A 14854-nucleotide genomic window follows, 5' to 3' on the forward strand; every position below is an offset into this window, starting at 1 on the left:
CTTGTGCCCATCAGGGACACCGTGATCTGGATGTGTTTACAGACCCCATCTCTGAAGAAAGGGCCTCACAGGTCATCTAATCCAGCAGCCTTCAAAGTCAAGTCTCTGACCACCAGCCCACAGCAAGAGTGGTGGCTGGGAACTTGATGGAAATGCTAGTTTAAAAAAAATTACCCATGATCCATACTCCGCTCTACTAACTAGGAAGCTACAGTGGGGCCCAGCAACTTTGTTTAATAAGATCGCCAGGTGATTTAGAGGTGCCCAGCTGGCCCCACCCCCAAACTCTTTGCATTCCAACCACCTGGAGAGCTTTAGAGGGACCCTAGGAAGCAAGACCTATGCAGATACATGTGATCAGAACTTCCGAGGCAGGGCGCCACTCTGCTGTGAAATTCCCCGGGAAATCATAAAAGCCAGCCAAGTCAAGAACCACTGATCTGCTGCTGCCTGCTCTTTGCAGAGAAAGATGCTGCGACTCCACGTAGATCACGCTACTACTGCACGCCTCACCCAAGTCCACACAGCTTTCTGCAGCACCAAGCCCTGTCAGGCTCTGGGAGGGATACCCCCACCCCTGTTTCTCTCCATGGGGATGGGAAGACTTCCTCAACTGCACTGTGCTTCGTCTCAAGTGCATCTAGGATAAGGCTGGAACATCCATTTTGAACTGTAACAACAGAGCCAAACTAAAAAAACCTCAGTGATGTAAGTAGTAGAAAGCTTAATGGAATAATGAAAGGTTATTATTGTAGGACGAGTCAGCAACTCTGGTTTATCTCCAAAAGAGAAAAAAAATAATTGCAAGGAACTGGCCTAACTCCCCTGTCCCTTCATGAAATCACCCCCTGATTTGGATGTGATGGCATTTTCCAATTATACGGATGGCAGACGCAGCACTGGCTCCTTTTGAACCAGGCAAGCCCCCTGAAGGGTCAGAGAAGGCTGGGAGGTGGGGGGGGGGGGAGGCGTGAGCAATGCTTGCGCCCTGAAAGTAATGAAAGACAGCTGTGTTAACTCAGACTTTAAGATAATCATGGCTTTGGAAGAAAGAAAATGGGACAATATCATGAGTTTTTGGAAAATTACTTTACACTCATACGGATAAAGGAAATAAAAAATAATTCTCTCTCCATCCATATCCTTTTCCACCCGCACATGTGAACAGTGAACATTTAGATGAGCTCATGTCTAGTCAGAAAGTTTTTCCAAGCATGTAACAAATGTTTATTACTTTAACTAAAGCTAGATTCACACATGACTTCATGGTGAAAAAGTGAGAACAAGCTCTCGAGAAACCACTCAAGCTAATCACTAATATTAATATACCAGAGAATTGACTGGCTGGCACAGGCCCTCCAAAAAACACTGGACAGGCGAGACACTGTTTATAAAAATAATTCAGAACCTTAACTAAAATTTATGTGCATATGTAGATAAGGCACTCAAGAAAGAGAAATTTATGGATAATAAATGAGTAGAATATCTTCCAAATTGGCGACAGACTGGATTTTAAAGACATATTCTAAAATATGCAGGCATTAATAAATGACTTTAAAAACATTTTTGGTTTCAGAGCAGAATAAAATGAAATGTTAGCACTAACTGATAAGTGGTTATTGCTGCATTTCAGACTTTTCTATAATAGCTATGCATTAACCTGTGATCATTTTTTTTTTTAATGTCTATTAGTCAAGCAGTGCTCAACTCTACCCAGATAACCAATGGCAGTGTGTTTTCGGCCATGATAGTCTAATTTCCCAAAAGCATCTCCAGAAAACACACAAGATGGAGATGCAGACCTAGGGGCATGGGAAGTGGCCAGCCTCAGACCCCTCTCTGCCTTGGTAATCCAGCGAATCCCCCATGTGCTGCTCTCCTTTGGTTGAGTTCTGTTTTGTGCATGTGTGTGTGACCATCCAAGCGAATCATCAACCTCTGGTACAAGCCTCTTCTTCCTCACCTAACAGGGCTGAAGAGACTGCTCAACAATATCTGTTTCATGAATAAATAGAAAAGATGAGCCTGTGAATTCTGAAAACATACCCTACTTGTTGTAGTACTTGGTCGAAGGGATATGCAACAAGGGTCCAAACATTTTACGTTCTTTTGCAACTTTTTCAATTTGCAAAATTTTAAGCACATTCAAACAGCAACAGAATCATCTACCGAACTGCAGGTATTCATTAGCTAGGAAAAAGGATGTTTCATTTAGCATCCTGCCCTCTCCCCTGCCACACTGATTTGAAGCAAATCCCAGATACTGCATCATGGATTCCAGAAATATTCCAGTATCCAGAATTATACTGAGCACAGAATATTTATGGGTTAAATATCCACAAGTGCTAAATCTCCATAAATACTAAATTTCCATAAGTATCTCCAAAATACAAGAACTCTTAAAATATGTACTCATAACAAAAAATATTTTTAAAATATCAAAGTGTCCAGTCAGTGACCAAATTTCCAACTGTCTCATAAATACTATTTTGTATGGTTTGTATTAGATCCAAACAAGATCCATCCTTGGTAATTAGTAGGGTTCTTCAAGATCTTTTCATTCACGGTTTCCTCCATCTCCATCAGTTTCCCTTGCAATTTATGTGCTGAAGAAACAAATCTTTGATTCTGTGGAGTAGCCTAGTCAGGAGGCTGTTGGTTACAATTCTATACTATATATATACACACACACACACACACACACACAGACACACACACACATATACACACACACAAATATATATTATACATATACATATATCTTAATATGTGCCCTGTCCTTGATCACTTATGAACTGGTTATCGCATGCAGGGCTGCTTCTGTTGGACTGTCCATAGTATCAGCAGTGTCTATATTTCCATGTCTGGTTGTACCTCATCTCCATCACATCATCAGCTCTTGACACCCAGCACATAGATCCATCAGCACAACAGGGGCTGCAAAACGGTGATATTATTTTATTCCCTTCTACTTATGAGCTAAAATATCTTTACAAATAAGATTTCCCCTGAGCAACTCTGACTATCCTAAAGTTCATATGTGAAAAGGCATGGTAAATGTGAGATGCCAGAACTTTATCCATTTTCACAGTTGGAGCTAATTCACTAGCATCATCTGCCTATTGATTTTGCAATCCATTGCTGGCTTTTAGTATCATTATATCAATTTACATTTACTTGATGTATTTCAGTCCAATTACCTTTATTGGTGCTTACTGCTTCATCTTTGGCCAGGCAAGAGGAGACCCTTCAGTTGTTAGGGAGTTCTCTTGGCAGTAATTCTAGCAGTATTTGATATCTTCTTTTTTTTTTATCTTTTTTTGACAGGCAGAGTGGACAGTGAGAGAGACAGAGACAGAGAGAAAGGTCTTCCTTTGCCGTTGGTTCACCCTCCGATGGCCGCTGCGGCCAGCGTTCTGCAGCCGGCGCACCGCGCTGATCCGAAGCCAGGAGCCAGGTGCTTCTCCTGGTCTCCCATGGGGTGCAGGGCCCAAGCACTTGGGCCATCCTCCACTGCACTCCCGGGCCACAGCAGAGAGCTGGCCTGGAAGAGGGGCAACGGGGACAGAATCCGGCGCCCCGACTGGGACTAGAACCTGGTGTGCCGGCGCCGCAAGGCGGAGGATTAGCCTAGTGAGCCGCGGCGCCGGCCTGATATCTTCTTTACTCTCTGTATGTTCTACTACATTTCCAGCTCCAGGCTTTCAATCAGTCACCTCTCTCCTTTTGGCATTTTATGCCACAATCATTGTTTCTTGCTAATAAATTATTGCTTCTAGTTCTTTTAAATAAACAGAGCTAGAAATATGCCTATTTGCTTACTTAACAATATATGTCATGGATTCATTCTGATATTTTCAATTAAGTTCAAAATACAGCTTTCAACTTAACAATTCTAATTCTTAATAACTCTAACAATGACAGAATATCTCTCACACACACATACACCCACACCCACCCAGTCTCAGAATAGTTATACCAATACTACCTAGCACCACCCAATGCAGTTACTATTAACAGTGTATTTTTTATTCATAGTTTTTTCCTTAGAGTATATCTTACTAAAGTTGAATAAATTAAAGTGTTTTAAAATCACTTGGAATAGCTCCTTCTGTGCAGCTCTGCCACCAACTGGATACTCAACCAAATGTCCAGGAAATCAAAGCTCAACAGTGCAGTCAAGAGGCAGGCTGACAACTGAACGAGCAGGGTGAGGAGTGGCAGGAGCATGGTCCTCTGGTGGCACTGCACTAGCCTGGGCCAACTGCAGTAGGGCATTTGAGTTTGAAAGGAGGAAGTAAAGGAAGGTGAAAACGCTCTGTTTTGCTCCTCTAAGTAACAGGAAGATCAGATGGAGACATTGGAAGTAGAGTTTTAGGACGCATACTTAGCACAGCATTTACTGAATTAGCGGAAGCAAAAACTAAGATGTAGGCATCTGCTCAAAGATAATTCATCTCACCCAGTCTGTTCATGCAATGTTTAACATTATGCTAGGCTCCCAAGACCTAGAGATGAAATCGAGGAAGCTTCCAGACTACTGGACTCACACAAGCATCATACAGGATCTCCAGCTCTGTTCTAGCAGTCAGCAGAGTACCTCAAAGGTATTTGGAGGGATCCTCACCAGGGCAAGGGATCATCTAGGGAGAAAATGCCCAGCAGGAGGAGGTGCCAGGAGAAAAATAGACATGAACAACGGTTGTGGGGTGATAACACATCCCGGGACAGAAGGCATATGTTTCAGAACAGAGGGCACGGATGGTTCTTGGAAATACAACAGAGAGGTGAGCAGCGTAGGCCAGATCACAAGGGGCTTCAGTGTCAAACTGAGAAATTCAGATGTAACACAGAAGGCACCATGGAATCAGTAAGAGAATGATTTCCTCAACTCCCTCTGGTGGGAAGCTAAGAAAGGACTGAGTTGGGAGAACCCAAAGCAGGCAGTGCCAGGGACACCTGGTGCCATTTTCCAGGGAAGGACAGGCCTGAATCCAGACAGGTCGCTAGCCCCCAAGGCACTACTCAGATGTATGGAATGAAGGCACCATGCAGCCCCATGGTGAAACCCAGGCTTCCAGGAGGGCAGAGAAGACTCGTCCCCAGAAACGTTCACATGTAGAAGGGACTCAGCTCCAGAAAAAAGATAGTGGGACTGCACAAGTTTAAGGAAGAATAGGACAAGGATGTGCAAGTGAGTGGATTTGTGGCTTCCCTGTCTGTACCCTTTTGGACAGGTGTAAAGCCCACCCACTCTGTCTAGAACTAGCACTGACAAAGATAATCTTTGAAGAAACAACCAAGTCCAAAATGCTACCAGGAAGGAATGAGGAACCTAGACAAGACACCAGCTCCTGACCCAGCCCTCTGAGTCTCCCAACAGTGGTCGTCTTGGAGCCCATGTGCACACATGTCCCAACCGTCAATTCTAAGCCGCCGACTTCCTCCCAGCAGGGATGGAAGGCAGGCTACGGAGGGGGAGTAAGATGAAACCAAGGGCAAGAATTGCACACGTGCTTGAGAAGGCACTCCCACAGCAGCACGGTTTGTTAACAGCAAAACACCGGAAACGAACTAAACTGCCTGCCAACAGAAGAGTGGACAAAATAACTTGTGCTTTGTTCATACAACGTAATACTCAACCAGAGGCACCTTAGTCACGCCTGCCTTCATCCCACTGCATTCTGAATACGTAAGCTAAAGTAGGAGCCATGCAACATGGCTATAAATACACACACATGCGGTTCATGTAAAAGAATACCGCATATTGTGGGTAAGTTTTTATCACTGGGACAGAAACATGTGTATGCGTGACGAACGTCCAACTGGACAATCAGCAGAGGGACCTAGGAGTGGGGTGAGAAGCAGTTGGCTGTCCCCAGGAAGTGAGCACAGGTCTTTCACTGTATGTATGGTAGACTTCTCTTAAAACTTAAATATGGAAAAATGTTATGATTTGATAGTTTTCTTGACTTTTTATGTTTGATATGGTAAAACACTCTCAGCTGATACTCTGATCTAATCTGCACTTATCATCTGCAGAGACCCACTTTTATAATAAACACCGAAATAAGTTGTTTGTATCTAACTCCACAGCAATGCAAAAGCAGGACCTAAGAAGTACTTTCCCCCCTTTTTACCTGAAATATCTGCTTCAAGGAGAAAAGGGCCCTTCTCAGATCTCGTCCACTGGAGTTGTATAGTTTCTCTGAAATAAAGAACACAACAAGTTAATTTCACTGACTCAAGGAGTGGTGCAAACATAGTAAGGGGGTGAACAAGAACAGAACTTCCACCAGGGGCAGCTTCAGCTAATCTGTCTCATTGAAGACTCAGCCCTCCACTCCAACAGTGCAGACAACACTTTATCCCTGCGTCCAGTCTGTCACAGGAGGCACAGAAAGGACTGTGTGGGCTGTGCAAAGACCAGGTTTCCACGCTCAGCCAGAATCTGGATGTTACAGGCTCAACTTTCCAGTTTGCAGACTAGTTCCACCTGACAGGCAATGAATGGCACCCAGGAAATCAGCCCTGTCAAAACAGAATTCATCCTGGCACCTCTCTTCACCCTTGTCTTGCAGCTCTGCACCCCCATACTATCTGAACCTGGGATAGAATGCCTGAGGCACCTCCCTTCCCACTCAGAGAACTCCTGTGGGCCCAGGTTCCCTGGGCAGCATGGTGGCTCTGTGAACCGACCGGCTCCCTCTGGTTGCATGATGGCCTCCTCCAGCAGGAGGCCAGTGTCTGCTCTGTCCCGACTTGGTTCCCAGTCATCTTAAGGATGGTCTTATCCCTGAACAAGGCAGATAGAGGAGCCCTGCCTTGAACTCTTTGGCTCAAGACGTGCTGACTCCTAGAACCCTGCTGTTCAGTTGGTCACATTTCACAAGCACTGGGGAGGCCAAGCCTGGAGGAGGGAGAGGGTTGGACACAGGACCTGTCTTGCAGAGGTCATGCAGCAGAGGCGGCAGACACGTGGGCCACCGTGAGTAGTCGGCCAAAGGCATGGTGCCTCCAGGTGCTGAAGACGCACAGATGGGGCTGAAATCCAGGTCTTCTCAGTATGCAGAACGCCTGGGGGCATGGATTCTGCTCAGCTTCCCAGAAGCCACACTCAGTCCTGACTCAGGTGCACAGGACTGCATCCCTAACATCATATCCCAAAGCTCCCCAACAGAAGCCATGCAATGCAGATGTACTGAGCACCTGCTGGGCTCTGTGCTAGGAACTGGAGGCACAGCAGCCAAGCAGGGAATCTGAGCAAAGGCTAAGGAAGCACACAACGTGCATTTCCCCACCTGGTGTCACCCCCTACGCACCCTACGACCTTGGGAAAAAATACTTTTCCTCCCTATGCCTTAGATTTTCCATCTGTATAATGGGAACCAGTAACACCAGATTGAAAACAGTTCCTTTAAACCATTCAATGGCATAGAATACAAATCATTTGAATTACTAGATAAGAGTTCAAAGCAAGGTTGTGCTAACAGCAGAATACCTCCAGCTTCAATTCCAGCCTGGAGGTAGGGGGCTGCTGTACAGGGCAGAGCCACACTTTCCTGCGACTGAGTTGAGTGGCACAAACTTGGATCTAGAAGTGTTTACAGAAAGCCGCTTATGAGAATGATGCCCACTTTACACAGTGGCACAGGAAGTGGACAGACGTCTATCTCAGATTTTAAAGGATACAGCGTAGAGGGCTCAGCAGGCACATGGCAGTAGCTACTTTAAAGGCCACACACACACACACACACACACACCCCTACCTTATCCTCCAGTAAAGACCAGAAAGGCTGAGGGAGGTGACAATGTGATAACACCACAACACTCAGAATGAGATCCAGGGTGGACATTTGGCACACTGGTAAGATGTTACTTGGGATGCCCACACCCCATATGGGAGTGCCTGGGTAAAAGCCCTGGTTCCACTCCCAATTCTAGCTTATCCGTTCTCCTGGGAGACAGGTGACAACTCGAGTTGGGTCTCTGCAGCCCACTTGAGAAACCTGGATTGAGTTCCCAACTTCTGGCTTCAGCCTGGCTGACTCCCAGCTGCTGTGGGCATTGAGGAAATAAGCCAGCAGAGAGAAGATCTCTGCTCCTTCCCCTCCATCCCATCCCAGTGTCTTTCAAGTCAATAAATAATTTTTTCCTTGAAACAATGAAGTCCAAATCCTCTGCAGCTGTGCTCCAGGCCCCTATTCGTTGCTGGAGTGGAAGCCCAGCAGTCTCCAGGTGAACACTCCCTCCAGCATTCACAGCTAACATCTGGGACTCCTTGAATCAGACTTTTGCGAGTGCCACTTCCAACAAGTAACAGCAAAGCCATCAGACCAAAGAACGGGACCCTGAAGTGGGCCAGATTTATCTCATCCAGGCTGAACATTGGTAGAAGACAGTCAACTCCAGGTACCTCTTAATAAGACAACAAGGCTTGCACTGGACTTTCTCACTGAATTATCACTAGATGACTGCAGAAATACACTGTAAGTGGTATCAAAACATCGTAATTAGTCTCCTTTAGTCACCAGTGAGCTCTTGTGACTTCTGAATCATTTGAACGATGATCGTGATTGGCTGTGTTCTCATCTTGGCGTTATAGTCAAAGAACCTGTTTTTAAAAATAGGAACTAAGTAGTCATGGGGGAAAATTAGCTGAGAAAGGCTAATATTTTGTTGAGGGCTTTTGCATCTGTGTACGTGAAAAATATTGACCTATAGTTTTCTTTTCTTGCAATGATGTTGATATTGAGGTAATACCTCATAATTTGTGAGTATTCCTTCTGCTTTCAGAATCAGCTGGTGTAGACTTAATATTTATTCCTTAACTGGTACAGTTCTTCAGTGAAGCCACCTGGACCTGGAGTTCTCTTTGCTGGCAAGTTTTCGACTATAAAGTTAACTTCTTCAATTAAGACAGACTATTTTGATTAGGTACTTCTTGAGTGAACTTTGGTAATTTGTGTCTTCCAAAAAATTTGTCCAGTTAAGTTGTTAACTGAATTGGTATAAAGTTATTCCTAATACTCTGTTATTCTGTTACTGATCATAGCATCCTCCTCTTATTCCTGACTTTGCTAACTTGTGTCTTTTTCCTTTTTACATGAATAGTCTGGCTAGCAGTTATCCATTCATTGATCTTTTCAAAGAATCAGCTGTTGATTTCACTATTTTATTGCTTTTATCATTTCTATTTCATTGATTATTTTCTTCTGTTTGCTTTATTTGGTTTATTTTTCTGTTCTTTCTAGTGTTTCAAAGAAAAAAATAATTGCTTTGAAACCTTTCTTCTTTCCCAACATTAGTATTTAATTTTATCAATTTCTCTCCAAGCTCTCCCTTGTGTCCCATAAATGTTGATATTTTTCATTCAAAATTTTATTCATGTTGAATATTTCCTTCATTTCAAAAGGGAACAACTTAACCCTGTCACTCTTTAAATCCATGGTTTATTAAAAGTATATTCTTTGAGTTCCAAATATTTGGAAATGTTCCAGGTAACATTCAGTTACTAATTTCCACTTTGTTTATGCTCAGAAAATTTACTTAATCATGTCATGAAAATTATTTTAGATCTATTGAGGCTTATTCTATGAGTAATTTATCTTCACCAATGTCTCATGTTCTCTTAAAAAACCATATGTTCTGCCATTACTAGGTAGTATGTTCTAGGAACATCCACTAGGTCAAGTTGCGTATGTTGTTCAGGTCTTCTATGCTCTCACTGATTTTTCATGTGCTTGTCCTATAGAATAGTGTAAAAAGAGCACTAAAGTCTCCAACTGGCAGAGAGCTTATCTGTATTTCTCCTTCCAGCTCTGGGAGTTCTTAGGGGTGCTAAAGTTCTGCTGTGGGTGAACTCACGTCTGCAACTGCCACGGCTTTGTGGTGCACGTGACCTTTCATCATGTGTCATCACTCCCGTCATCCCTGGGAATAGTCTGTTCAAGTCCACTTCTCTGATCTTCACATGGCCACTGTTGGTTAGAGCATGCGTGATCTTTTTCATCCTTCTATTTTTACCCTTTCTATGCAGAGTTTCTAACAAATACCACTGATCCCATTTTTTAAACAATCTGCCAATTTCTTTTAGTTGATATATATGTACTGTAGGATATCCCAACAGACTCCTTCCTCAGTGGCACAAGAAAATGTCAGGGAGGCTGTGAAGCTGCCTTGCACTCTTTGAAAAGAAACATCTTTCTACAAATAGCAAAGATATCTAAGTGGTGCCAAAAATCTCTCCCCTTCTCTTTTTTTTGCCAAGGGTCATTTAATTAGAACAAACTATAATTTCTATTAGAAGACTATGTTCCATTCCAATTGTAGTTAATTTTCAAAAAAAAAACTTTAATTATTTGTTTAAATAATTGTCTATTCCAAACTAAGCTCAGTAAAATAATTCATTCTTTTGTGCAAGAGAATTTTCACCAGACTTCCCAGAGATATCCACATATTTTAATGTGGTTTCATTTTTTAATACCAAAGCTTAAAAGAACAGCTAATCCTATGTAATAATATTATATATTTTGGCTTCAATAACTTATTTTTTAATTCCACATACTGTAAAGCAGGAGGCAAAATCCAGATTGGAAATCTTACCACGTGGCATCTGCTAAATTATAGCATTTTCATCCTACATACAGTGACTGGCAGCAACTTCCATTTCTGTGGACAAAGATACTCTTCCCCAACGTGCTGCAACCCTTTCATTTGTTCTGTGCAATCAACATTGAAAGGAATGTCACGCCTTGGCCTTTGTAGTATCAGATGAGAGCAAAACTGAAGTCATCCCCATAATGGTTGGAATGAAAATAAACAAACACTCGTGCAAAGTAACAGGATTCAAGAGCACTGATCTTCGGAAACACAATTCAGTAACATCCTCTCTCTATAAGGAACAAATACCATGTTGTAAAACAAATGCAGACTGCTAATTCAAACTCAAAGATGTCATCTATTTTTTAAAACACAGTGATACCAGAAAGCATCAATGCACAACTGACTTGTTCTGCAGATTTTACTTTTTAAAAATGTTTATCTATCTATTTACTTATTTGAAAGGCAGAATTACAGAGAGAGAGACAGAGAAGATCTTCCATCTACTGGTTCACTCCCCCAAAAGGCCACAACAGCCAGAGCTGGGCTGATCCAAAACCAGGAGCATCTTCCAAGTCTCCCATGTGCATTCAGGGGTCCAAGCATTTGGGCCATCTTCCACTGCTTTCCCAAGCACATTAGCAGAGAGTTGGATCAGAAGTGGAGTAGCCAGGGCTCAACCGGTGCACATTCGGGATGCCAGTGCCATCACTGTGCAATACCATTGGTCCCGTTCTATGGATTCTTGACATACATTCTAGGAGCCACCAGAGTCTACCCTGAGGCTTAGGAAGGATTAGGGACCAAGGACATTTGTAAATTATAATTTGTCATTTTACAAGAGGTAAAATTCCTGCTGAGAGAAGAGAATCCTGCTGGCATTTCACTGTGCCAGACAGCAAGCCCAATCCAGCAACACCTGAGAGCCTTTTAACATAGTGTGTGGCAGGCCTGCGGGCCAAAAGAGCAGCAGCCCTGGCCGCAGTCTGGGATGACACTTACAGTGGAGCTAACACCGCCACGGGAAGTGGCCTCAAGAACCCAGGCATTCCATTTGGGCTGCATCCAGGCTCCACCATGCAGTCAGCCTCACCATGGCCTGTGCAGGCATCCTGTTCAGCTGCGACTGGAGTTCACAGGAACAGCTCCAAGCCTGCCCGCTTCCTAAGGGTGTGCATGATGCTGCTCTTGGGTCCCTTTCCATCTCTATGCTCACCATTTCTTCCCGAGAAGCAGCCTGCTCACACAGATTCAGACAGGACTCTCAGCCCTGAGGGACATGCACGTGTGCAAGGCTTCCTCGTCTTGGCCCTCCCTAGCTCTACAACCTGGTTCTCCATACTGCAGACTAGACTGTGTGGATCTCGTGTGTACTGCGCACCTGTGCCCTTTTGTGTGCAGATCCTGGTGCACACTTCTGCTTGTGATTAACGGAGCCATGTCCACAGGGCCTCTGACCTTTCAAATACATCCAGTATACTGTGTGTACTGCCCCAGTGGCTCCCAAATGCCAAAGCTAGGCACTCCAAGTGTGCCCACTGCCTGAAAGTCAAGCAGTGCAAAAGAAATTAAGCATGCAGAGCAGGAGGCGGGGCTGTGCCCACCCTAAGCCATCAGGAGGGCAGCTGCAGAGGCTTCACGTGCACACATCTTAGCCATGAACTCACAGCAACTCTCCCCATCCCATTGACCCACTGTGGTTATGCGCCTGGGCCAGCAGAGGCAGAATGCAAGGGCAGAGAGCACTCCTGCCACCCAATTCTGCTAGAAAAAAAAGATGCCCAAGTAACCAAGAATGTCACCTGGTTCCCTTTCTGGAGAACACACACACACAAAGTCCTAACAATAACACTCAAAGCAGAAACATGGGGCTTGAATCCTAAAGGCTTGCTCTTGAAGGTTCGGGACTATTAGTTATGAGTTCTACAAAGAAGGTCCCCCCAGCACAGCCCTGAGGGGTGCCCAGCTCCAGCCACAGAAGGCCCATGGAAGAGGCGGTACCCACTCCAGCAGCTGGGGAGACGCTGGGGGAGCAGAGGGAATGCTGATTATACATCAGTTATACATCAAGCACAGCCTGGGTTTGGCTGCTAAGTGACTGAAGGAACCTAGGCATTTATTCTCCCACTGCCTCCCAAATTAAATCTGCCCCCACATGCAATCAGCTGCGTAGTGCTGGCCTCTGAGTGCAGGGTAATTAGGAGCCTACACTTGGTGGGGATAAGGAGGTGGAATCGGAACATTTATTTGTTAGGTCTTGGTAGCTGCCCTGCCCATCGTTCCTCTCCATGTTTCTTAACCTTTAAAATAAACTATGTTCTTCTAATAGATGCATTATTCCCTAAACTTGCTTATCTTAACAAGGAAGTCGAGAGCAAACATTAAAGGCCACTGGAGACCATTTCCAGCTTTGTTCTGGAGAAACCTGTGTGGCCCACAAGCATCAGCATGGAAAAACACAAAGACCCTGATTTGTGCACAGCCAAGAGCATGAGGAACACAAAGGACAAGGACAGCAGTCATCACCGAGACCATCAGAACCAATTCACAACCATGAAAGAATGTGGAAGGGAGCAACCAGAATTAACACTGAAAAGGGACATGAGAGAGAGAAGATACATCTAGAACAGTGTGTTTTTGCCCATAAAAACCACTGACTGTAAGAATATTAGGAGCACGTGTTTGGCTTAGCAGTTAAGAGGCCTGAGGCCAAAATCACAGAGCCTAGATTCAAGTCTTGGCTCTATTCCCCACTCCAGCTTCCTACTAATCCACACCTTGGGAGGCAGCAGGTAATGGTTCAAGTATCTGGGTTTCTGCCACCCAGGTAGGAGACCTGGATTGAGTTCTAGGCTCCTGGCTTCAGCCTAGCCCAGCCTCAGCTGTGACAGACATTTGGTGAGAGAACCAGTAGACGGGAGATCTCTCTTTCAAACAAATAAAAATAAGCAAACAGGGGCAGGCATTTGGCTCAGTGGTTAAGTCACTGCTTGTGATGTATGCAGCCCACATTGCAGCGCCTAGTTCAAGCCCCAGCTTCGCCATTTCAGATCCAGTTTCCTATAAATGTGCACCCTGGGAGTCAACAAGTGATGTCTCAATTACTCGGATCCCTGTCACCTATGTGGAAGACCCAGATTGAGTTTTGGGCTCCTGGCTTCACCTTGTTTTACCCGTGGCTGCTTCAGGCATCTGAGAAGTGAACCAGTATATGGAAGATCTCTGTTAGTCTGCCTTTGTTTTCTGCCTTTCAAATAAAATGAAAATTTAAAACAAAGCTTTCTAACACACGGAAGATCAATCCAACTTCACAAAGCACAGGTTCCTCCCTGTGGGCCTTCAGGAGAGTCTATGGACCACAGGGTAAGACTCCATACCTAACTCAGCATCTTCATTTCACAGGGGGAGAAACTAAGGGGGACGATAAGAGCATGGGCGGCTCAGCACACCTGTTCCCCATCACGCACCTGAGCCTCACTTCCCACCATGCACAAGACACCGTGACACTTCCTGGATTCCAACATGTGCACTATAGCCCATGTGAACCAGATGCCAAGACATTTCAGAGATCCCCAAGAGACCGGAAGTGAACAGAACTCTCAAGCCCTGCCCTTCCTTTCTGGTTAGAAAGGTTGCTGGTACTCACATCTGAGTGCTTGCTATCCCCGCCAATCAATCTTGCTTTCCTGTACACCTGTGCATTTCCTCCTTGTATTCTTTTCTTGCATGGAGACAAGAACTTGAAATAAGCCCAGGCCGGGGTTGAATCCCTTACAACAGTATGACAAGGTTTAAACGACCGAACGATGGAGACAATAAAAAATCAGTGGTTGCTTAGGTTTTGAAGTGGGGAGGGGGGGGCAATAGGTGGAGCACAGAGAATTCTTAGGACAGAACAATTATGTTGTATGTCACTGTCATGCTGGTTACTCGTCAGACCTACAGAATGTACAACACAAAGAATCAACACCAACTAAACGACAGACTCGAGTTAATAAGGTATCATTATTAGCTCACCATTTCTAACAAGTGTGCCATTTGTTAGAATGGCTTCCTTGGGAACCACTGCCCTCTCCATCATCACTGAAGCCCAGGCAAGCATGTGTGCTTCCCTTCCGACTCACTTTCAGTTAACTGTTTTTCCCTCCGAATCTGGGAGATCTGGTCAGCTTTGGATCCCAGCAAAACACGCTGCCATCTGCTCCCAGCTCCATTTCTAAACGTGTCCCTTGTCCAAGGCAGAAAGGCCAGA

General features: G+C 44.6%; 1 protein-coding gene across 8 annotated transcripts in view; it reads right to left on the minus strand.

Annotated features, from left to right (window-relative positions):
- FHOD3 (formin homology 2 domain containing 3) overlaps positions 1-14854 on the minus strand; it is a 485089-nt gene that overhangs the window by 275379 nt on the left and 194856 nt on the right. For all 8 annotated transcript variants that reach the window (XM_070050270.1, XM_017344116.3, XM_017344114.3 and 5 more), the window contains exon 4: positions 6141-6208. In XM_070050270.1, coding sequence (XP_069906371.1) covers positions 6141-6208 — 68 coding nt within the window. The remainder of the gene's footprint in view (positions 1-6140; positions 6209-14854) is intronic.

This window comes from Oryctolagus cuniculus, chromosome 10 (assembly GCF_964237555.1).
Source record: "Oryctolagus cuniculus chromosome 10, mOryCun1.1, whole genome shotgun sequence".
Classification (NCBI taxonomy): Eukaryota; Metazoa; Chordata; class Mammalia; order Lagomorpha; family Leporidae; genus Oryctolagus; species Oryctolagus cuniculus.